Raw genomic sequence first — 25,158 nt, 5'->3', positions numbered from 1 at the left:
GCTGTCACACTCCTCTCAACATTTGCCTCAGCTATAATCCCACAGTGACAGTGCAAAGATGGGACAAGAAAGAAAACAAAGCGGTGATCCAGAACTACAAAAGCGTGGGAGGAGTGGATCTCAAAGATTCACTCATCGCTCTTTACTGAACAAAGCTGAGGTCTAAGAAGTGGTACATGATGGATTTCACATTTGTCAAGGCTTGGCTTTTGTAGTGCAGGGTCTGCAGCATCCCACAAAGAGAGGTCCACAGCCTGCTCCGGTTCAAAAGTGAAGTTGCAAGCTGCCTTTGCATGGAGTGGAGGAAGAACAGGGGAAGACCCTTCCAACATGTTGAGGAAGACCTGGCTGTGAGAAGGAGCAGAGTTACCACTGCACCAGTTCCAGCAGCAGCTGTGCGTTGGGACAGCACTGATCACCGGCCTGCTGCCATGGCGAAAAAGGGGCCGGTGCAAATACCCAGGCTGCATGGGTGTGGTCAGAGTGCAGCTCACCAAGTGGGAGACCTACCTTTGCCTCACAGCTGAAAGGGACCGCTTTATCAGCTTCCACAAGCAGTAAGGCGAAGACGACAGCATCAACGCACTCACTTCAAATGAAAACAATGGTTGAAATGAAAAATTCCAACGAAATGTTGAAAACGTATGTTGTAACTTTCAAATGATTTGCATCGTTTACTGTTAATGCTACTGGGACTGTTTAGACTATAACCTGAGTTGGTAAATAAAGGGTTTTACAATAATAAATCAAACTCTCTGCCAGCATGATGAAACTTGAAAACTTGAAAGTTTCCACCATCGTATAGTGTTGCTACAAAGCAAAAAAATAAACAAAAATTATATTTTTTTAAAATGTCTCTTGATTATGTTTACTTGGTGTATTTCATGTCTAAAAAAACATCCAATCCCCCCCACACCCAACTGGCATCATGATGCATACTGTAGAGGGTTAAAGGTGTTGTTCCCTGTCTATTTAGGGTAACTTTAAAAAGTATCTGGTGTGAAGAAATACATAATATATTGTCAGGAAAATCTAAACATTTGAATCTGAAAAAATATAGAAATATAAAATGCTAAACTTGGTAGTGTAACTTTTTTTTCCTTATTATTTTGTCTTTATATCAACCTGGAATATACTTCAATTATATTCCCTTTCTTTCCAAACTTTCCCAGACAGCATAGTAACACTTGAGGAAAATCCTAGCGGAATAAACAAAACAGTTTGGATGTAATTAGTTTTAGACAAGGAAATCTACCAAAACGTTAACTCCTACTCGTGATATGCATTTTAAACATAAAAAACAACATTTCTTTGTCAAATACATAACAGCGTATCCTTAAAAAGTCCGAAAATAAATATTGTTTAATCTAACATACGTAGAAATGTAAGGGATAAGTTTTGAAATACTTCTTTTTAGACAACGCATTTAGCATAAAAATCCACCGTATACTTGTTTTCATGTTTATGATAGACTGTAAAAGCGATTTAAATGTAAGTGCTTGCCTTTTTGAAATAAATTCACTTACTTTGACATGAAAAATAAAAAAAATAAAAAAACCTGGGAGATTTCAGTAAAACCAAACCCTCTTTTTTGTTCTTTTCTGAAAACAGGCAATATATGTAAAAGGATGGATTTCTAACACATCGGCAACTTATATCCTGAAGTCTAATCTTTGTCTCATAAGGTTGAATCACATAATAAAAGTAGTCTCAATGATGCATAAAAATTTACAGGAAAAAAATATCTTTCAGGCCAAAGAAATTAAGAAACCAACAGAACTTCAGGCCACTTTATCCTAAAGCATGGAAGGAAAGAAACGCTTACAGTCACAGAGAGTAATAGTCAACAGGCTCACAGTGATGAGACACTGAATTGTCAGTCTGCATAAAAAAACATTATCAAGTGTTCCAGGTCCTGGCAGTGCATTGTTGCGTAGTCCTGAGAGACCCTGCTCAGTTTTCCACCTACTGCAAGCCCAGATTCCTGGTAGGAGACGCCTGACCGGAGCAGCCAGTGACGGGAGACACAGACAAGCCGCGAAAAAGGAGGTCCATGGAGGGCAGCAGGGGTTTCAGAAGGCTGACTGGGCAGAAAGCAGAGCCACCATGGGGGGTAAAGTTGACTTTATTAGGGTCCGGGCAAGAGGGCTGGAGGGGATGCTCGTCTTGACCGGCAGACCTGGAGGTGAAGGGATGCGGAGAGAACATAAAATTAAGTATGGGTTGCTAAAATACATAAAGATTTATTTTTATTTTTTTAAACACTACATTTTATGTTACGACGGCCTACGGTTAAATTGGTTATAATTTTGGAATTCTTGTAACAAACATAGTTCCCCTAAAATATTTCAAAACAATTATACTAGCAAACATAACAGAGCACAAGAGATTCAATGGCAAATGTAAAGATGGGCCTACTTCAAAATTAGTTTAAGGATAATAAACTGTCACTGAATTTGACTAAAACTAAATTTATGCAATTACCGAGTAAAAAATATAGTGAGAAAGTTGACAAAGTTATTTTCAGTGGAATTTATATTGAACGTGTTCCAGAATTTAGATTTTTGGGAGTAATAATAGATGGGAAATTAAGATGGAAATCTCATATCAAAAAGAAAATTTGTAAAAGAAAATATTTTAGTTTTAAGTAAAGTTATGGAATGTGTTGAATTATGAGTCAATGAGAATTTTGTATAGTTCTCTGATTTTGCCATATTTTCTATATTGTTTAGAAATATGGGGTAATTAACATACCAACAACCTAATGCCATTGATTGTATTACTTAAAAAGAGCTATAAGGATTAGAACACACCACTGAACTGTTCACTATTTACATTTAAGTATAAGAAAATAATTTTGAAAATGTATGAAATGGAATGTAAAATTATAAGTAGAATGTATAATTATATTTGTCAAAATTATGAACTGAGAAGGGAGTAGGGTTCTTCTTGTTCTTACATGGTATACAACTGAGACCTTGTTTTGTGTAATGATAATTTAAATGCATTACCATGAAAAGAAGAAATAAAATGAATGAATTGTCGCCTGTTTTTTAACAATAATACAAAAAAACTTTCACTCAATCAGTCAACCTAGAATTGTATCATTAGTTTTAAGAGAGTGAGTTGGTAAATTGAGATAAAAGAAAGAAATGCAAAGTAAATTCTTGCAGCAAAAAAAAAACAATCTGATTTTGGATCTCATTTTTATCCTTTGATCAGAGCTTCTTGATTCTGAGCTTTTACAACATCCTGTTTTGTACTTGAGTTAGCTTTGGTGTGGTATTAGTGGCAGTGTAATAAACGTGTTGTTATTATAGAGTGCTTTACTAAGTAGTTTAAAAAGTGATCCAGTTATGTATTTCCTAAAGGCCCAGATAAGATACTTTTACAGTCATTTTAGTCTTTGTTGCGTAATACTAAAAATACTTTTTTACTAAAAATACTAAAAGTAAAATGGAAGGTAGATATTTCTGTTATTGGGCTCCTCTACTGTGTTTTAGCCTGTGAGGAAGACACCCTGTACTTTTAAGACTAGGCTTAAAATGTTTCTTTTTGATTAAGCTTACAATGAATTTATACCTTAAACACCCATGTTTGAGTAAAACAAAAACATTATAACTACAGTTAATATTTAATTAAAATGATTAGTAAACATAATAAATCAAAATGTCACGTGAGCCGATGTGACATGTGAATTTCTCCAATGTGAGATCAATAAAGCCTATCTTATCTTATCTTATCAACACAGTAAGAACCCTAGTTTTGATACTGCGTGCGTTCTTATTGTTTTATACTAGTATAACTCAAAGTTTGCAACATAATTAGGATGTTTCAGCTGAATACATTTATGAATGAATTTCTACTTTAATCACTCTGCAACAGCATGAATTAAAGTACAGGGTATGATAGTCGGAGGGTAGCAAGAGGCAAAAGCACACATTGAAACTTGGTTTCTTGCAACCATTTCCATATCCTAGTTTAAAATAAAAACTTACATTGCTTCCTCGCATACTCGAACTCGCTCACAGCCTTCTGGCGGTTCGCGCTGGAAGGAGTAGGTTTTGTTTGGACGAGGGGAAGAGGAGTAGGGCTGCAGCGGAGGAGGTTCCAGTGCAAATGGAGGAGGCAATGCTGATGGAGAAGGACACAAGCCCTCACAGTCTGCAGGCTCTGCACAGACACACACGTCATCACTGCCGCTACAAACACGGGAGCTGAAAACGGATATTTCGGTGTCGACACGGTCCAGAGTCCAACCTGGCTCCAACATGGGACACAGCGGTGGGAATGGGGACAAAGGTGACGCATTAAGGTGGCACGGAGAACTTGAAGCAGACAGGGGCGAAGAATCAAGAGGACATGGAGACTGGGAAGGAGACAGGAGGGAAGGATCCAAGGGTCCTGGAGAGGGTTCACTCTGAGAGCCGCTGCTGCATCTCTGAGCGGGGACGGGGGCCCTGTGGCCGTCTGGGATATCCAAAATCTGGAATGTTCAAGAGGTAATTTAAAGCTACAAAACGCTCAATGAATTTAAAGTCTAGCTGTTTCACATAATATTCAATAATGTAAACTAGTTTATGACAAAAAGCAACTTATTCAAAGAATTCCATGCTTATATGTAATGAGAAATGTGACATTTGTGAGGCATTGAGTAACTAAATCCCAACTTTGAATACGTTGAATTTCCAGTGGTTCTTAAAAGGTGTACATAGCCTTTTTAAAATGAAAACCTTGTGATGTAAACTTTTTTACCCTTTTAATGTAAGACGCTGCGCTGCGTACAGTTCAACAGAAAAAGTAAAAACAAAGATAACAGTAAAATAACCTAGGTACCATAAATAGACTTTCTGTTTTGAAGCACATGTTCAATAAATTTCAGCAATCAGACTTTTTGGTTGGAGTCGATCAGCATCATATATCTTGACTTTTAAATATTTGTCCACACTAGATCGTTCAGATGATCCCGCATTCATTTTGGTCAGATTTAGCTCTGGACTGGACTCAACATTCTCAAAGCTGTAATTTTGTTCTAGTGAAGTCAGACACCCAAAGGTTTGGGTTGAACCTGACAGGCATTGTTTTGTTCTGTTATCTGTTTTGTGTCCTGGTTTTCTGTAGCTATTATTGTAAAGCATGTTTGTTAAACCTGTTTAATCGATAAATTTGTCTCGGTCTTGATCTTGGCCTTAACGGAAACCCAAGTTTCATCTAAAGAAAAGTGACCCCTGATCACAATGCTGCCACCTCCTGGTTTCACTGATCAGTTCCTGGCAGAAACTAATGACTCCTTCCTGTTCCTGCCTGAGAAGCTGCTGTGTGCAGTCCCATGACGCCACACCCTGCTCCCGGTGCTTCACCGGCAATCAGAGCTGAGTAGTTGCAACTGCGGCACACAGCTGGGAGGAGCACTATATATTCCTGACCCTCCCAGCATGTAACCGCCAGATTCTTGAGTAGACCATCCAGGGTTCTTATCTCCTGTTACTGAACTGTCTTGTTCCTGTTTACTCCTTCTTGCCTTGTTCCTGTCGGATACGCTTGTTGGCCTCTGATCTCTAGAGCACTTCCTACCTTGCCTCGCAACCAAGCCTGTCTGCCTCTGCCCCTTTATGGATTCTCCTGCCTGCCATGTATGTCCCAAGCCTGGACCTGGGACCTTTCTCCTGTCTCTGCCCCACTTGGAAACCTCTGCATGGTGCCTGTGCCTCTCTCGCCTGGATCCTGGATTGCTCTATAGCCTAGCCCTCCTCTGCCCTGTGGACTGTCTCCCTGTGCATGTCCCCTGAACTGACGACTACCCCACTGGTTCTTGCCCTTCATAGCGACAACAAGATCCAGATCAGTCACCAAGTGATCCGGATCTTCCAGACGAACCCGTCAGGATCAATCCCCAGAGCCAGTGCAACCTCCCAGCATCTGAGAAGGTTAGTGGTGCTTAGTCAATATTTTGTCACCCTCACTGAGTTATTCCTGGCCACTAAGCTTGTTCTCCTCTCTACAGAGATCATGATATGTGTTCCAGTCGTTTCCTGTTCACCAGTTTACTTAAAATTAGCTCTTTTAAATGTCTACTCCCTGTGTTGGTTGAGTTAACAGGTCTCCAGATCCTGAAGGTGCATTAAAGAAACTTTTGAACTCACTGACTGGTGCTATGAAGTTTTTTGCACTGCAAAAACAGAACTAAAAATAAGTTACATTTTCTTAAAATAAGTGTATTTGTCCTTGATTTGAGCAGGTAAATAAGACTATTTGCCAATGGAATAAGATTTTTCCTCTTAAAGTAGGAACAATTCATCTCCATCATCTTATTTCAAGTGCAGGATGTCTAATTATCTTATTTTAGGGGTAAAGATACTCATACCATTGGCAGATAATCTTATTTACAGGCTCAAATCGAGGACAAATAGACCCCTTGTTTTTGCATCCGTTTTTGCAGTGTGGCAATCTTTCCTGACCAGTTTTGTCTTCTCATCTTTTCATCAATTCTGGTGAAATATCAAGTATTTGTAGCGTCACTGTCTCATATTTAGTCCAATTATTGACGACTACGGCTTCAGCTAAAGGATACAAATGAGTCTGAAAATCCAAATAGGCCAGCTGAACTTAATGTAAAGTTATTCAGTTTTAATATCATTGATGTTAGGCATGTACCTGACAAAACAATCCTCAAAACAAAAATAGTGCAAGATGCTTATTCTTTTAAAGTTGGGACAAGTTTTGTAATATTTGTCTTGATCTCCTTTTTTACACTTCTGAGATCCACTGTGTATGGAAACAGGACAATTTAAAGTGAAAAAAAAAACTATTGTTTGGTTTTTCCCTTGCTGATCTTGATTTATGAATGAAACTAACTTAGTGGGCTAACCTCATGTTGCTCAACTGGTTTCTCAGACACAAACACCTCCTCCAGCTCCAAGCTGAGACCCTCAACGCTCCGTCTCAGTCGCGGTGCAAGTCTGTTCAGAGGCATCATGGGTACTGTCTGCAGAAAAAAAAACAGTGAAATGATAACCACTATCAGATGTTTAAACATGTGCAACACAACAAAACAGCCTTCATGACAGCTAAAACTATGCAAATCTGTGCTTTTTATACTTTGTTTCCAAGCAGCAAGACTTTTTTTCCCAATATTTTAGAACGGTTGTCATTATCCAGGCTTTTTGAAAGCCTTTAAAAACTTTTCTTTTTACTTTGGCTGCTTTGTGAAGAAATGCTTGGTATAAATAAAAGAGGAACCAACCATTTCAGAAAGGTACGTCTTAAAGAAGGTGGGGGAAAATCCAGTGAAGACCAGATGGACGGCCTCAGGTGCCCTCAAGCTCTCCATTTGGACTCAGAGTTTTAGAGCAACGATGTTTCAAAGTGTGGATTGTATTAGGATAGGTTGCTTCCAAATGACATGCATTAAATTCAGATTTTTTTTCAAACCTTTCCAGGAAAGACCTATAGGGCTGACAATTGCAACATTTGAAGAGCTGTTTCTCCTGAAGAGATAAAGCCCTCATGCTCTGCAACTGGAATGTATTTTCGCACAATTAGGTCTCCAAACTACAGTATATGCACATCTTAATGCCTAAAAAATTTTACCAAGCTATTTTAAGGGACTTAAACTGCCATATTTGGTAAACAGTCCATGTATCTCTAAAACTGGCTTGATCACCATCAGCGACGCTGCTGTTCCAGCTTCTTATACTTTATTAGGCTTGAGCCTTGGTTTTTCCTAGTTTGTGACCAGGGAAAATGAGCAATTTCCTTTTATTTAAAGATGATACTTTGTGTCAGATGTACAGCAACATCCAGCTGTGCAGAGGAAGGCGACAAGAAACCACGCCCCACTTCCACAAACACGCATACATAAAAAAACACCCAAACTTCACCATCACATAGTGTATGAATTGAATAAATTGAATTTCTAACCTTATTTTCACATAGTTAGGAGCAAAGACAAAAACAAGCAAACAATTTGGTGCTCTTTTTCTTTTTCAGTCACCATGCTCTAGCATTTCCATGCCAATTTCTTCACATTCACTCTTGATCTTCTGCCAGTGGGAGCCTGGTTGATGACCCCAAACTGCAGGTTGTGAGCAGACGACTGGACGTTCATCCTCACTGTTTGAGTTCCAGGTTGGACAATCCAACCGGATCGGATTCCTAAATTATTGGTATCTCACTGAAACACTTGCGAAGCTTCTCAAACGACTCGACCCACTCACTGTATCATCTATAATATCAATGTTATTCATAAGCTGGCCTCAGTCAGCCAGACATGAAGAAAGCTTTCCCCAACTGGACGTACTGTCAAATAGTTATGGTCTCCAAACTACAGTATAACAGGTTTCAGCTAGCAAGGTCTTATTGGATCCCCATCTTAATGCAAAAAATATTATTAGTAAGTTATTTTAAGGGACGTATATTGTTACATTTGGTAACCAGTCAATGTTTGTGTAAAACTTCCTTCATCCCTAGAAGCAAAACTGGTGTTCCAGCATCTGCCACAACCCAGTTGATAGCTAAGAAAATTTTTTTGATATGTCTGCAACTCGCTGCGGGAGATTAAAGCTGTAGTTGGCAACCCTGTTCAGAAATACTTTTTGTTATGGTGGGTAAAATCGTCCTTCCATCCCACCCTAACCCTAACATTAACCCTTTTAATGGCGGCGTTTATAATGCTCCACATTTCCCGATAAACTACCAGCTTCCCCATTTCACAATCGCCGACCCTAGCCTTAAAGCATGTACTGGTCCTGTTGTGTGTACATACATATTTAAGCTTGTATACACACTATACTGCCAAAAGTATTCACTCGTCTCCTTTCGCCTATACAGTATACCAACTTGGGTGACATCCCTTTCTTAAGCCATAGGGCTTAATATGATGTTGGCCAGCGTTACGGAGTTATGAAAAATCTTCTGGCAAGTAGCATGAAGCTGCTCAAAATGTCTCGGTATATTGAATTACTAAGTGTTTTTCTTTACGCTTGAACTAAGGGGTTGAGTCCAACTCCTAAAAAAACTCCCAAACACCATAATATCCTCTAAAACACACTTTAATGACAACAAAAGTCAGGTAAGAGCCAATGTCCTGGCAACTGCTAAATCCAGACTCGTGTATTGGACTGTCAGACAGAAAGGCACGATCTGTCACTTCATAAACATGTCTTCTCTGCTCTAGAGTCCAATGTTGGCATGCTTTACATCACTGAATGTGACACTTTGCATAGTACCTGATGGATTAAAGCTTAGATGCAGCTGCTCACCATCTGAAACCCATTCCACCAAGTTATTGAGCTAATCTGAAGCCAACATGGTGTTTGGAGGTCTGTAGCTATGGCTTCTGCAGAAAGTCGCCAATCTCTGCACATCACTTTATGACTGAGTGACTGAGTTTCTCTTGTTTACAATTTCTATCCCTTTGCTATAATACCACTAATTGTTCACTGGGGAATAATGTGACAAGGACATTTCCTGTCTGGACTTATTGTACAGGGGACATCCTGCCGTAGTACAATACGGGGATTCAGTGAGCCACATGAGAACGACCCATTCTTTCATAAATAGTTGTAGAAGCAGTGGCTAGCAGTGGCTACTGCATGGCTAGAATCTAGATTATATACACCTGCCATCAGGGAAGCCTAAATTAAAATATTTGGGTGGGTAATTACATTTTTTTTTTGCAATTTATTGTATATTTGTATTAGAAAATCCACAACACCTTCAGCCTTATAGACCGATTTCTGTTAAAAATCAAGTATTTTGTTTCACCTTTCCACCAAGGAATATTAGTCATACAAATGCCACAACTAAATCCTAAAACCAACATGAGATCATACCCATGATAACTGACTATAAACCTCTAACCAACACTGCTGTCTTTATATACAGTTAAGACCCAAATTATTCATACCCTGGTAGATTCAGATTTTGAAAAATTTAACTCAGACAAAAAGTGTGTTTCGGACAGTAAATGAGACGGGCATCTCTCAATGGATAATAGAATATTATAGAAGGATCGATATTAAAAGTTTTCCTATTAAAGCAGCAATTTAAAAAGGATTTATACCACTTTACATAATCAGTGGTGAAATAATTATGGGAATTACATCACTCATTACAATGTAAAATGTACTTTACACTGTGAGAGGTACGAATGATTTTGAGCTTGAAAACACTTGATTATAAAGAAAAGTGTCAGAAGGCTACCTGAGTTACGCCAGCTGCTTGTCCTGGCGACAGTGTGCTGTGGGGGAGCTCATATCCTGCAGAGGGAGGCGCATTCCTGGAGCGTTTCTGCAGATGGTGCCTCAGTTTGGCCACCTGAGGGCAGAAAGGAGATCAAAAATAATTTAGGATCCAGCTTGGCTTAACTCTAAAAAGAAAAGGTCACAAACTTTATCTTAGGGGGCTTTTAATATTGAAATTTTTAACAACTTTAATAAAGTCCTTACCTCCTTCAGGTGCTCTGCGCTGCCCCAAGACGCCGAGCGCTTGTGCCCACCCACACTTTTCCTTCCCTGGGTCTCGTCTGTCCAGGAACATGGAGTCTTTAAAAACACACACAGTAAGATGAACAAGGAGTCCAGTGTTTGCTCTCACACTGTCGAGGGTGGATACGCGGATCAAAGGAGCCTGTTTAGGTGAGGTTACAGTGGTCAGCAGTTTTTGACCTTTCGGAGGAACTCCACATTTTCTGCTGAGCCAGCAAACGACAATTAGCTCTACCGCTCGAGAAGCTGAGCCCCACAGCTGTCTCGCACACCTGTCCCACAACAGCTGTACAGAGGAAGGCGACAAGAAACCACTGTGAGCTGCAAAAACAGCCCCACAAACACGCACACATAAAAAAAAAAAAACGAATTCAACACCCCACTGCACTTATGCACATACCCTAACCTTATTTTCACATAGTTGGGAGCAAAGACAAAAACAAGCAAACATTTTGTTGCACTTCTTCTTTTTCAGTCACCATGCTCTGGTATTTCCATACCGATTTCTTCACATTAACTCTTGATCTCCTGCCAGCGGGAGCCTGGTTGATGACCCCAAACTGCAGGTTTTGAGCAGACGACTGGACGTTCATCCTCACCGCTTCAGTTCCAGGTTGGACTATCCAACAGGATCGGATTCCTAAATTATCGGTACCTCATCGATGCACTTGCACAGCTTCTCACACGACTCGACCCACTCTGGGGGCTCCACCGTATTCATAAGCAGGCCTCAGTCAGCCAGACATGAAGACGCACACAGCGTTCGCTCCCTGCAGCACATTAAGACTTTCTGTCCCTAAGAAACACAACCTCATCTCAGGCTACCAGCTTCACAGCTCTACAGAAAAGGAAGAAAACAAATATCATGTCCTCCTCAGTTGAGACGAAAGTCCGGCAGGCTAAATAGGTCAGAATACAGCATGAGCGAGTCACCCAGTGTCATTGGCATAATGTTACAACTACTTAATCCCCCTTCCCCGTGTAATCGTCCAAATCTAACATCTCAACCTTCCCATAACATGAGCAGGGCATCATGGGACACCAACCTATAAAAAGACTTAAAACGTAGTTGAGAATTTGGCCCGCCCGGCTAATGTTTCCATCCAAACGCAATAGAGCTGCTACATACAGCACCTTGCAAAAGCATTCACTCCCATTGGCTTTTTACCCATTTGGTTGCATTCCAACCTATAATTTCAATGATTTTTTTAGCCTTATTTTATACAACGGATCTGCACAAAATATGTGCTGATATGTTGCCAAATTGAAATAAGAAAAAAAAAAAAAATATATATATATATATATATATATGAAATTTGGCATGTGCATATTAGGACTGGACAATTAGTCGCATTTGCAATATAATTGCAATTTAAAAAAAATAAATTTTCAAATCGCAGAGGTATGCAATTTTCATCTACGTAACAATTAATGGATAAGACAGGTCAGGTACCTTAATATCTTTAAAGTGTGTTGTAGCACGTGGAAGGGAAGAGGATTACAGCCAGTGACCAAAATTAACTTCCTGATTCACCGACCAAGTTGGCCGATAGACGTAAAAATCAAACCGGCCAAAGTAATTCTGACTGACCCCTGCTGAATATCTCCACATAATCCTGTTACGGAATTAGCCTGAGCTACACGCTAGCTGTTAGCAAACGGACATGACGTAGTTGCTGTCGTTCTCACGTCACACATACGAGTGTTTGTGTACGTTTGTTGTCATACGACATGAAAGCAGAGGAACATAAAGAAGCATCCACTTAAATGATGACTGAGAAAACACAATTTATTTGGTACTAACATTTACTCGCCATGTGGCAGCTAGCCCTATGAAATTTACTCACCAAACAGAAAATTTACTCGCATTTGGCATCTGTCGAGTGTTAATTTCGGACCCTGGTTACAGCAGTGAGATAATGTAATTTCATTACTTGTTTGTCTTCCCAGCTCCCAGGCTGGACTTGCACGATGTTCTAATAACGGCTGAAACATTACTGAGTAAGCAACAATTTTGAGCTCATTTATTTTCTCGAACAGAAAGGTCGTATAAGGAACCCAAACAGTTTTACTTCCCGATGTATTTCCGCCACTTGCCAACAAGGAAATACGTCATGTTTATGTCGGGCGCACATGCGCACTCGGGTCAGTTTGTCACATTTAGAATAAGCTGAGCCAGACAAACATTTAGTGTTTATATGCACGTGGATGGGATTATCTATTGGCATAAACCACTTCTCTGTTTCAGATTACGCTTTCACTCTGATTGAGCTTAATCCGATCACAATATTCCACTTGGCTTGTTTACATGACGCATTTTTATTTCGATTGGCCCTATAATCTGATTACTTTTGTCCATGTAAACGTAGCTAATGTTGCCCTTTTTCAGTCTGTCATGATACATTCATGCAATTGCACCGTATTTTACACGGTAAAGTGACGCCTATCTGTCTTTGATGACTTGAACATTTAGGTTACACATTTGCACACATGCTTCAGAATGCTGGACTGCTGAAGCCACTAATTGGACTGTGAACTGCTGAAACCCAAAATGGACACTGCACCACACTCGCATAACTGCACATTTACACATTTGCACATATGCTTCATGCTGCTGAAATGCTGAAGCCACAAATGGACTCTGTACCACACGTGAATAGCACACCATCTATTTCCCCTGCATTGTCTACATTGTTACATTGGTTTTCATTTCAACTGTTTACATAAATCTCTGCTGCATCTTTATCCAAGAAAAATAGTGCAATCTACTGTGATTTTTTAGAGTGATTTCTAGAGTGACTTTTTTCAAGCTGTATGCAGACGAAATTTCGTTCTGTACGCACTCTGTGAATACAAAATTACAATAAAGATGTCTATCTATCTATCTATTTAAATATATCAGATGCTGTCATGATTTTTGGGATTTTGTTTTATTTTTTTTTTGGGACTTTCTGGACTTATTTCCCTCAAGCTATTCCACGCTGCTCAGTCACTATCCACTGTGCTCCTCTCCTACCTAGCCACCAGTCAGCTTAATCGGTTCCACCTGCTGCCACCACTGATCAGACTCACCTGGATCACCTGCCTACTTACACCTGCCTCACTCATCCGCTCCCTGTCAGAGCGTCTCGTCTTGTTTCCCTGCCTCTATGTGTTGTTTGCACCAGCAACCTTTTTGCCTGCGTTATCCCTGTGAACAGTCCTCGCCCTGCCCTCACTCGTCTGCTTACTAGAGCTTGTGTGCACCGCCTGGAGCCGCTGGATCCTGTGTGTCGCTCTGCTCACACTGGAAACACAAGTCTGGTTCTGCCTGCAGCTCCGCTTCCGGTTCAAGTCTGGTTCTGATCGCTAAAACTGTTCAAGTCAGCCTCAGCCTGCATCCTCTGGTCATTCTTCCACTACATTCTCAATAAACTTTTTAAACATAACTCTGTGTTGGTTTGATTATCGGGTTCGTCACATACACCTACATTACAAGATGCACAATTTTTAGCTTCTTAAGATGGGATGTCTGTGCAGCCAACTTGAACATTATGTCTTTGTTTTATGTCTAATGTTATGTTAGTTCTGGGCTGAGTTCGTCACCAAGATTTCGTTATGATTACATAACGACAATAGATTCTTGACTTCTTTATTTTATTGTAAAGGTTTCTTCACTGGTCTATGCGAAAACTCAATCAGGCGGCTTCAGCTCATCTAAAAAAATGCAGCTACCAGAGTCCTGACCAACACCAGAGAAGTGAATCATTTCGCACTAGTTCTCAAGTCTCTGCACTGGTTCGCTGTTTGCAAAAGGACAGATTTATAAATTGTGCTGTTGGTCATGAATGCACTGAATGTTCTTGGCTTAAAATACACTTCTGAGCTGCTTGTCAATCAGAAACCAGCAGGTCCTCATAGACCTGCTTACGTAGCATTTCCAGAACCAAACAAGAGGAGAAAGCATTTACTTTCTATGCTGCTCAGCTCTGGAATAAACTCTCTGAAAACCTGAGATGTGCAGAAACTGTGGGATCATGTAAAATTCAAATGATGAATGAAAACATAATTGTTTACAGCAGCTTTCAATGAAGGAAAAAAAAAAATCCCACCAGTAAACTGTTTGCCTGATCAAACGCATGTTTGAATGGACTTAGACAACATAATAATCCCGGAACAATGAGTTGAAGATTTTGATGATTTAAATTTGCATTTTAACCTCTTATTTTTATGCAATGCTGTTAAGTATATAATATATTAAGCTTTCTTTTCAATCAAAGCTAAAATGCTTTTGTGATTTTAATATCTTTCCTCCGATTTCCTGTAAAGCCCTTTTGGATTGCCTCGGGTATGAATGGTGCTATAAAGATTAACTTGTCTTGTTTGTCTTTCCTTTTTCTATGGACCAACGTAATCTACATAATAGCCAGTCTTTTAATAAATATAGAAAATAAATTAGCTATTTATACATGCAACTGTTTTCAGTACCAGTAAAAAGTTTTGGTTATTAGACTGTTTGGGAAGTAAAAATAGGGAATCAGAAGGAAATGAATCCAGCAAACATGAATTTCTTTGCCACTCAAGAAATACTGACCAGGGATAATTGGTCCACTTATACATTGGTCTCGACTGAAATATGAACTTTTTTTTATTGATTACATTTAATTTTCTAAAAATCAAAGTGCCAAGGTGCAGAATCCAGTTAACATTAGTGAATTTTTTAGTTTTTCCTAGTTTTGAGTTCAATCCCAGTTCTCTTCACATCTTGGAGCCAGTCACTGATCTCCAAGTTGCTCCAAATGGCAGACGAGACCCCGTGTGTGGCATTTACACTGCATTTAGCGTGCATGTTTGTGTGTTCTTGTACTTGCAGCTGATTGAGAACATTTTTTGCTCATTTTCCTAGTAAAGTTAGGACTTTGATGTGAAGTGAGGACATTTTCTTTTTTTTTTCAGGGCTAGGGGTTACGCTTAGCACTATGGTGTCAATTAGGTTTTTTGATTTGTATTTTAAACAAGTGTGTGTGTGTGTGTGTGTGTGTGTGTGTGTGTGTGTGTGTGTGTGTGTGTGTGTGCGTGACCCAATGGGAAACACATGTGAAAAGTTTTGCAGCGTCCATCTAAGGTTGCAACAATCTGCCGGGCATTAATCAGTAAAGCGTTTCTCTAAATAATCGTGTTGGGGGGGGGGGGGGATGTGTATTTATAACTGCTGTGAAGAACTGACTAATAATAATTAGTTCAGTATTTGTTGAAGCGATGAGATTTCTAGCAGTGACAGCTGCACCGTGTAGTTTGAGCTAATTGGCAATCTGTTAAACTGACGGTAAATATCGGCCTGCTAATGTTAACAGTTAGCTCAAACTCATGTGTCAGGAGTTGGGCCTAAATATGAGCTCTGGTGCTTTCATTAATGACGTGGGTATATGATGATCAGAGATCAAAGTGTAAAATTCAGCCTCTTCTCTGGTTTTTAGACAAATGCCAGAGAAGCTCGGTGATATAACTGCTCATTGCACGAAAAAGAATGAAACTGCAGGGGGGTCTGCATGCAATACCATCTGACATAATGCAGAGGAACTTTGGCGAAAAGAGGTGGGTCGATGGTGTGCTTGAGGGGAGCTCTGGGGGATGGGGTGTCTGTATAACGAGGTCAGGAGGGGTCTTTTCCTCACAATGGAGGCGAAGGGGGTTCTTGCGGTGCTTTAAACTGTGTCAGAAGCGAAGACGGAGATACGTGGAGCTCTGCGATGTTACGTCTGGGCTTTGTGTGCACTAGTTTTTTGGGCAGATACTGTCGAGGGGTGGTGGAGGGGAAGCAAGGGAGGAACAGCAGTTTGAAGAAGAACAAAAAACGACTATTTCCAGTTGGCTGCTTTCCACCCGCTGCATCAAACTGGAACACCCTCCCACCCACCAGACACCTGCAGAGCCTACATCAGATATCTTGTCTTTACATACACAAAATGGAGATCTGACGAGCACCGGGAGTTTAAACCCGTCTGCTTGTTCAACTCGGCAACACACAAGAACAGGTTTTTATGAGAAATGAGTTCCCCAAGCAGCTGAATGTCTGTGACATTCCTGTTTTATTTCCATGACACGGCTCATTTTAAAGCATCTAAGACTAATTGGAGGGTTTTACTATACACTGGCATTTACCTGGGTGGCTTTGTCATTGACACAGGCAGACGCGGTGCCCTCTGCCTCTTTGGGCCACTGGCCCTGCAGATATGGTCCCACGATTGTATCCAAGGAGAGAGTCCGACGAATCGTGGGTCTCGGTGGACGAGCCGTGGTTTTCTCAACTTTTGGAAACAGAAGAAAGAAAAAAATAAGTAATCAAGTGTGTGTCTTAGCTTGTTGTAGACCGTGCATTCAATTCCACTGACGTTATGTGGCAGACAGACATTAGAGAACATTAGTGAACAAACAGCATCTTGAAGATTTTTACACCACATGACCACTGTTGTAGGTCTGATTCCTCATAAGAATTCAATTAAATTTTATTTATATAGCGCCAAATCATGAAACATGTCATCTCAAGGCACTTTACAAAATCAAGTTCAATCATATTATACAGATTGGGTCAGATTATACAGATTGGTCAAAAATGTCCTAAAAATGTCGGCCTTCAAGAAAGGAGGTCCAAGGCAAGGCAAATTTATTTATATAGCACAATTCAGTACAGAGACAATGCAAAGTGCTTTACATGATTAAAATATAGGAATAAAAGCAAGTAGGGATAGAATGTAGAAACAAAAAAAGAACATTTGAAAACAGTAAAACAGTTTAACTTGAACATTCAAAGGCAATTTTAAACAAATGTGTTTTTAATCTCAATTTAAAGGAACTCAGGCTTTCAGCACTTTTACAGCTTTCTGGAAGTTTGTTCCAGATAAGTGGAGCAAAGGAACTAAATGCTGCTTCTCCATGTCTGGTTCTGGTTCTGCAGAGCAGGCTGGAGCCAGAAGACCTGAGTGGTCTGGAGGGTTGATGCCCTGATAACAAGTCTGTGATGTATTTAGGTGCTAATTCAGGGATTTATAGACTAACTGAAGGATTTTAAAGTCTATTCTCTGAGATACAGGGAGCCAGTGTAAGGACTTTAGAACTGGGGTGATGTGCTCTACTTTCTTAGTCTTAGTGAGGACTTCAGAACCGGGTCCATGTTCTCTACGTTCTTAGTCTTAGTGAGGACTTCAGAACCGGGTCCATGTTCTCTAGGTTCTTAGTCTTAGTAAGGACGCGGGCAGCAGCGTTCTGGATCAGCTGCAGCTGTCTGATCCACTTTTTAGTCAGACCTGTGAAAACACCGTTACAGTAATCTATTCGACTAAAAATAACTTGAGACTGTGGCGCTGGAAAAAAAATAACCCGGACCTCAACGTCTCAACGACAAAAGAAGTAATTACTGAGCACACAAACACACTCCCCTCTCGATACAGAGAGGTGATAACTGCAGGTTCCCTGCTCACCTCACCTGGAACACGCAGATCTCACGTGGGCAAATCCCAGCAAAGATCCTGTGTGCTCAGGAAGTTCAAACGCGTTCTCCTCCCTCACAAGCTGCTCACCAACTTCTGCAGATCCGTGATAGAGAGCCTGCTGGTGTATTCCGGCACTGTGTGGTCCTCCTGCTGCTCTCGGGAGAACAGGAAGAACCTGCAGCAGGCGGCGAGGCCAGCGGAACACGTTACTGAATCACAGCTGCCCTCTCTGACGGACACGAACACCTGCAGACTCCTGAGGAGCGCCGGCACCATTGCAGCAGACTCCACTAACACCAGACAAGTTCTTTCCTCACTACTCCCATCTAGTAAAAGGTTTAGCAACCAAATCCAATAGACGCAAAAACTTTTCAAGCCAGAGCGGTCAAATCAACCACCTCCATCATTTGAAGACAGCTGACGGTCAGAATATAGTGAATAAGGTTTGTTTTGTTTAATACTTAGCGTTTTCTTGAGCTCAAAAAATTAAAGGTATGCTTTTTATTCAGATTATAATACTACCAAGCAGTGGCGGTTCTAGACCAAGTTTACCAGGGGGGGCCGAGGTGGGGCCAGTGTTTTTTCACAGGGGGACAGAACAAAAAGTGAAACAATAAAATTGTAATATTTAACTGTGTAATAAAGTGAGCCACTTGTGGTTTTGGAACTGCAGGTTTCAGACACCTGATCTAGCAGTTGAAAATTTTGCCCCCAGCTCAATACGGCTAAAGCTAAACGTGAAACATCTTAATTTCTAAATCCTTCTTAGAGTAAAACTGTATAGGTAAAAAATAAAATTGGTCAAAGTGACCAATCAATTATGGTTTCTTTGCCATTGCAAATAATTATTAGAAGTTTATTTAATGTTAAGTCTTTAGTACAGGGGCCATAACAGGGGCCAGTACCATTTCTACAGGGGCATGGGCCCCTGTTGGCCCCTATCTAGAACCGCCCCTGCTACCAAGTCAGTTAAACTTGTGGAATATTTTATCTGGCCAGTTCAGTAGTTGGGTGGGGGGGTCATTAATCATTGTTCTGGTGTTCATAAAACTAACAACAGACACACTAAAGGAGCAATAATGAGACAACCCCAAAAACACACTGCAATAAGGGAACTAAAAGTAAAATTTTCTTGAAATGAGTGCATTTTTCCTTGATTTGAGCAGGTAAATAAGACTATTTGCCAATAGAATAAGAGTTTCGCTCTTAAAATAACATTTCATCTCTGTTATCTTATTTCAAGTGCTAAATATAAAATGATCTTATTTTAGGGGTAAAAATACTCATTCCACTGGCAAATAGTCTTATTTAGCTGCTCTAATCAAGGGAAAATACATTAATTTTAAGATAATTATACTTGCTTTTAGTTACCCTTTTGTAGCGTAATATAACAGGGTCTTATTCTTAGGTCAGTCAAAGGTGTTTCTGTCGTTGTTTTGTGTACTTTGTGTACTTTTGTTTTATTAACTTTTAGTTCCCTTTTTGCAGTGCAAGAATGGTTTTGCAGGTGGAGACCGCAAAGACATTTTTTTCCTCCCCATTTTCTTGACTGCTTTTCAGTAGTTTTAAATTCAACCAGGGCCATTGTCGCTACTGGTGGCATGAGGCGATACCTGGACCCTACAGGCAGTCCAACACCACCAGGATGACATATCAATATGCCATCAAGATTGCAGGCAGTTCTTGGAGGATGAAGGAGTTGATACCATCGACTGGCCTCCACGCTTCCTTGACCTACACCCAACAGGACAACTCTGGGATATCATGTTTGCATCCATCCCACGACAGCAGGTTGCACCTCTGATTGTCCAGGAGCTCAGTGAAGACCTGGTAAAGATCTGGGAGGAGATACCCCAGGACACTAACCGTTGTGTCGTAAGGAGCCCCAACGTTGTCAGACATGCATACAAGCACACAGGGACCATATAAATATTGACATTTCAGCAAACTGGACTGGCCTGCTACATCTATTTTTAAGTCACGCGTTCTGTGTGACTTTGGAGTTCTTCATTGTCCTTAAACTATGTTGCAACATTTGTTCCTAACACAGGATCCATTCCATATCAGTATGGAGAGCCAGCTGGATATATTTTCCAATTGAGATCTGATAAGTTTTAAAATCGTTCCTTTATTGATTATTCACATTGCCCAAGAAAGGCCGTTAAACTGTTTTTCATTGCATGAAACAATGACAATAAATTATATTCTAATCACTTCTAAGTGTGGAGGAAAACCTAGACTGCACATCCACCTAAACACACATCCTCACAACGACAGAACAATCCTGGAGGTAAATCTATTAGAGGCTGTAAAAGGCTTGAAGGCTGGGGTGGAGACTAACCTTCCAGCAGGACAACAAGCAGATGATGGAAGGGGTCATATTTGTTTCTTAGAATGGCCTAGTCAAAGTCCAGACTTAAACTCAATTGAAAATCTGTGGCAAGACCTGAAAACTGCTGTTCACAGATGTTCTCCATCCAATACTACTTGTCTGGCTAAACTAAAGTAAAGCTAGTCGACAGAAATAGGTACGATAATAGTTATAAAATCACGATCTCCTTCTCCTTCCACTTTGCAAAAATTCTCTCCTTTTTTATTGGTCTATCTATCACATAAAATCTCAGTAAAATACAAATAAAATTTGTATTTTACTGTATTTTACACAACTAAAGAGGTAACAACTATTTTGCAAGGGTTTCTTTATAAATTCTTATATAAATAAGAATATATATATATATATATATATATATATATATATATATATATATATATATATATATATATATATATATATATAAACTTCCTTTCAAAGTAGAGTAATGTCCTCCTGATAATGTGTACACATCTGGTTCGTGGTATCCCTGCATTTAAGAAGTACAGGAGCTGTGCAAAAGTCTGAGGTCATTCCTCATTTTGTTTTACTCAGCTTTTAAACTATCATACTGTTTTATTATTTGTTTTTTTATTCAAAAGTTTATGAAGCTTTCTGGAGGTCTTTGAATGCTGGTTGAATTTTTACTCACTTCAGTACAGTATTTGAACATCTTCAGATATTTTTAGGTTTTCAAGTCACGTAATTCTGACTTATGTGTCATTAAGGGGGCAAAAAAAAACCCTGATAAACAGGTATAAAGTATTTACTGCCCTGTTATTTATACGCTCGTGCCAATTCTCAGTTATCCGGGTCATCGCAACAGCAAACTGGCTTAAATCAGAGGCAACTGGACTTTATTTCGGTCAGTTCTGGTGGCTCGCACTGAGCAACCTGCAGTTGGAGCGCTGCTGTTTTTAAGGACATGGAGGCTCCTAGGCACATTTCTAGTTTTAAAAAAAGTATTTATTTATTTATAGATTTTATAAATGATTTTCAGATACTGTTCATCTATTAAACAGAAAGACCTGGCGCTTCTGTGTCTATTTAATCGTCATTTTCAATTCAATTTCAACTGCTTTCTAAACCATTTAAAAAGCAGTCAAGGAAAACATTTGAATTTCATACTAAAATACTGTTTTTCAAGAGCACTTTATCAGTTTTAGCAGAAAGTCAAGACAACAAACAATCAATCGCAAACATAGTCTTTAACATTGGTGTCGGCGCTTTAAGACTTCCCTCCCTTGGTAAGGGAGGGAAGTGCAATAGCGTGCAGGCGTGTGCATGTGTGCACGTTGGCAGCTTTATGTGGCCCCCTGACAGGTGTGGATCCCGCCTTTTGACCTGGAGCAAAGCTGCACAAGGCCAGGAACTCTCACCACAGGCTGCTAGTTTATTTACCAGCAGCCCGTAAGCACACCCACAGTACGCTGTCGTCGGCCCGGGGCTGCAGCGCAGACAGAAAGTATAAATAACACGCGGATGTGAGTTCCATGGACCTAGTTAAAGTAACAGGCGCTCTGAGAGAAACAAAGAGGCCTTTAAAAGTGCTGTTAGCATCAAGCGTGCAGCGAAATCCCCAGCAGGTCACGGTGTGAAGGGTCAACCGAGTGTCCTGACAACATTACGAGAGGAAAGTTGGGTTTCAGGGTTAGCAAGCAACCTCATTTTGTTGTCATAGGTTCCTCAGATTGGGTTGTGCTTTTATTCCTAAGGCTCTAAATCAAGTGAAAGGTTTGATGGAGTTAATCAAACTGAAGCTCCTCCTGTTACGATCCTGACAAGAATGGGCCTTCTTGCTGTTGCTTTAAAGCTTCCAGCCAGACCTTTCTGTCAATCAAACTCAGTTTAGCTTTCGCGTGTCGCTTACAGAACATGTCATGGTCTTCTTTTCGGTTTTTTTTTGGTAAATTGTTCTTAATAAACTTCACAAAAAACAAGCTTTTCCTTATATATATATATATATATATATATATATATATATATATATATATATATATATGCCGAGGGCAGGAGACAAAATGATCAGAGCTCTTTTGAATTTGTCAGTTGCATTTCTCATGTTGTCTTTCATTATTTATCTGCATGTTTATGCAGATAAACACACGTCAGAATTCCTTAGCAAAGCACTTCACCGATCGCTTTGAGCCAATTTGTTATTAAAAACCACATGAGCTGGTTGAATTGTTCCTTTAACACGATCTTCAAGTCCCAGAAAAGTGTGCTGCGGAACAGCTGCATCACCAGATTTTAAACGAGCTAAGTCCTAAATAGAAATAAAGAATATTTTTATTCCATTCTATTCTACCAGCCAGCCCCAACATTTATGGGCCTACAGTATCTAAACCATCGCTATCATTCAAATCAACACCAGAAAGAGGGTAGTTGAGAAAGCTAAAGTTGTAGTTTACACCTCATGCCGCTTCACTGTACTTGTAGATTGTTCATTTAAATCTATATTTAGGTAATACAAGCATACTTTGGGGATCCACAGTCAGAACTCAGTCTCACAGGGTTCAACGCCGTGCAACTTAAACACTACACAAGTGTTTCAGAATCCATGATGAAAACTGTCAAAACCTGCTTGTCTGATATGATTCCAGCTGATCTCAATTTTGTTGATCTGATTAACCCAAATAAACACAGGGCAGAATCATTGTCTTTTTTTTTTTTACTTTAATGCTCTTTATCAAAGGTTCGTATCCTCTGAAATCCTTTTGTGCAATCTCAAACTTCATTACCTAGCTGTGTACCTTTGTGAATAAACAGCACTTTGAATGGTCCTGTTACTGAAAAGTGCTGCGTAAATAAACTTGCCTTGCCTAAATCCTGCTTTATAGAACTTTTAATACCTTCTTATAAACTGCAATTTTTGAAACTTATTTTGCTTTCTATAAAAGAAGACATGTCTTATGACTCACTGCCAATCATAGCTGTTCAGCTTGACATTAGGGTTCAATCTAAGATAAGATAAGATAAGATAAGATAAGATACACTTTATTGATCTCATAGTGGAGAAATTCACATGTCACATCGGCTCAATAATCAAAAGAAGGCGCCAAAAGGAGGAAAAGGTGCATGAGGTATATACAGTGCATCCACATATATACAGTGGATTGAGAAAAAAAAAAAGGAATAACGCAGAGATTTAAGATGACTTATATACATTTAAAGTGACTTATATACATATAGATTTGACGTTGTAAATTAAAGTGGTACCAGGTAAAGAACAACAGTGACTTAGTGAGATAACTATAACAGCTGAAGTCTCTTATTTAACAGGATTATTGCACATCTAAAACCAAGGTTAACAATAAAACAACTGGACTTTTATTCTAAAGATACAGAATAGAAGTCCAGTTGTTTCATTTTTTATTTTTTTTTATTTTTTTGCCTTTTCTTTGGATTGATCATGACATGAATGACTGAGAATTTTCACCAACACATTAGGGTTTAATTTCCTGAAGAGTGGACATATTTCACCTAAATATGAAGGCTTGATTTCTAAGCACAGTGGGATTTTTTTTTTTTTTTTAAAGTGACTGAAAACAAAACTTTGGTGTGTGCGCACTACATGGACGTGCCCCCCCTGCTGTTGCGTGTGCGTTTACCCGCTTTGAGCTCTCTGCCAAGCAGAAGAGCGGAGCCTCTCTGGAGCTGGAAGGGGACGGTGGCCCGGAGGGGCTGCAGGCTGGGGTTGCTGCATCCCCGGGGCGCTCCTGCGCTCCTCCCCGACATCCCCCCCACGCACCCACGCACGCACACACACTCCGCTCCCACAGCCGCTGGTGAAAACGCAGCTTAGCGTCGGTTTCCCGTCGTTCACTGCAGCTCCTTTGTTTTTTATATATATATACTGCAATCAGTTTCTCCGAGGCGCTGAACGCACAAACTCCAGGAGCTTTCTTTTGTGATGATCAGTCATTTTTTTTCCTCGCTCGCCTCTAAGCGGAAGAAAAAATATATATATATATAAAAAATGGAGAAATCAAACCCGAGTGAGGTCTACAGTTTAAATACGTGCGTGAAATCTGAGGAACGACGCGGTCGCCTTACTTTTGGTAGTTTGCGTCCCGTCTCTGCAGAATGACAACAGCCCCAACCTGTGCAACTAACTCGTGTGGCGTTTTATTTGTAAGACGGGCGGATCTGGTTGGTCGCAGCGGAACATTACGGCGCGCCCATTGGACGTCCCGTCCATCTGTCTTCTGCAGAGGAGAGCCAAACCCCTCCACCCCCATCACCTCCAAAAAAAGAAAGATTCCCACCCACTTTGTCAAGATTTTTGTGCTGCTTTGCAGGACGTGGGCCATCCATCCCCTCCTCCATCCAAACCCAGACCCTCCAACATGTATGCGGCTCAGGGCCCCAGAGGCTCCTTACCCACATGTCTCATTTTATGCTTTCTAAACATTTCTTGAGTTGCTATACTAACGTGCAGGTATCTTGTAATCTGAAGCTCTCTTGTGCTTTTGTGTGCCCTCTGTGGGCATGGGGGGAGTCAGAATAAAACAACAAGAAAGCAAAAGAGAAGCAAATAATGTCTGATATAAAGCAAAGGAGGCAACATTTACTGCATTTTTGCACCATATTCTTTTGCAATGCTCTGAACCTTTTCATATTAATGCCTTTTTGCACCATAAACATGGTGGAACATGCTTCTGCACACTTTAAAAAAAAACTGTTTTTCTCCTGCATTGTTATATTCTTATCACTGCTGCACTTTATATTGTAATGTTACCTTATTCCAACTGCAATCTCATTACATTATCGTAAGCTGTATGCAACGAAATTTCGTTTTGTATACACTTCTGTGCATGCAAAATGACAA

General features: G+C 40.1%; 1 protein-coding gene across 2 annotated transcripts; it reads right to left on the bottom strand.

The window, feature by feature from the left end:
- Positions 1-1,220: 1,220 nt before the first annotated feature.
- fam117aa (family with sequence similarity 117 member Aa) lies at positions 1,221-24,482 on the bottom strand. Of its 2 annotated transcripts, XM_021324678.2 has the most exons (9): positions 24,384-24,482; positions 23,939-24,271; positions 16,629-16,774; positions 10,449-10,544; positions 10,204-10,317; positions 6,869-6,985; positions 4,261-4,486; positions 3,999-4,173; positions 1,221-2,179 (listed from the first exon to the last, which is right to left on the bottom strand). In XM_021324678.2, exons 2-9 carry the CDS (start codon positions 24,063-24,065, stop codon positions 1,966-1,968), a joined length of 1,215 nt encoding a protein of 404 aa, XP_021180353.2. In that variant the 5' UTR covers positions 24,066-24,271; positions 24,384-24,482; the 3' UTR covers positions 1,221-1,965. The 2 variants fall into 2 exon arrangements, with proteins under 2 accessions (XP_021180353.2, XP_021180352.2); XM_021324677.2 differs by having other exon boundaries at positions 3,999-4,486.
- Positions 24,483-25,158: the final 676 nt, after the last annotated feature.

This window comes from Fundulus heteroclitus, chromosome 16 (genome assembly GCF_011125445.2).
Source record: "Fundulus heteroclitus isolate FHET01 chromosome 16, MU-UCD_Fhet_4.1, whole genome shotgun sequence".
In the NCBI taxonomy this organism is placed as follows: domain Eukaryota; kingdom Metazoa; phylum Chordata; class Actinopteri; order Cyprinodontiformes; family Fundulidae; genus Fundulus; species Fundulus heteroclitus.
This window is presented reverse-complemented; position numbering and strand designations above follow the sequence as displayed.

Excerpts from the sequence above, each read along its gene's own strand:
- fam117aa (XM_021324677.2), bottom strand. The coding sequence starts at position 24,065 with ATGTCGGGGAGGAGCGCAGGAGCGCCCCGGGGATGCAGCAACCCCAGC. Across the intron at positions 10,318-10,448 it reads GCGCAGAGCACCTGAAGGAG|GTGGCCAAACTGAGGCACCA; the intron begins GTAAGGACTTTA and ends TTCTGCCCTCAG. Across the intron at positions 6,986-10,203 it reads AAGCAGCTGGCGTAACTCAG|ACAGTACCCATGATGCCTCT; the intron begins GTAGCCTTCTGA and ends TTTTTTCTGCAG.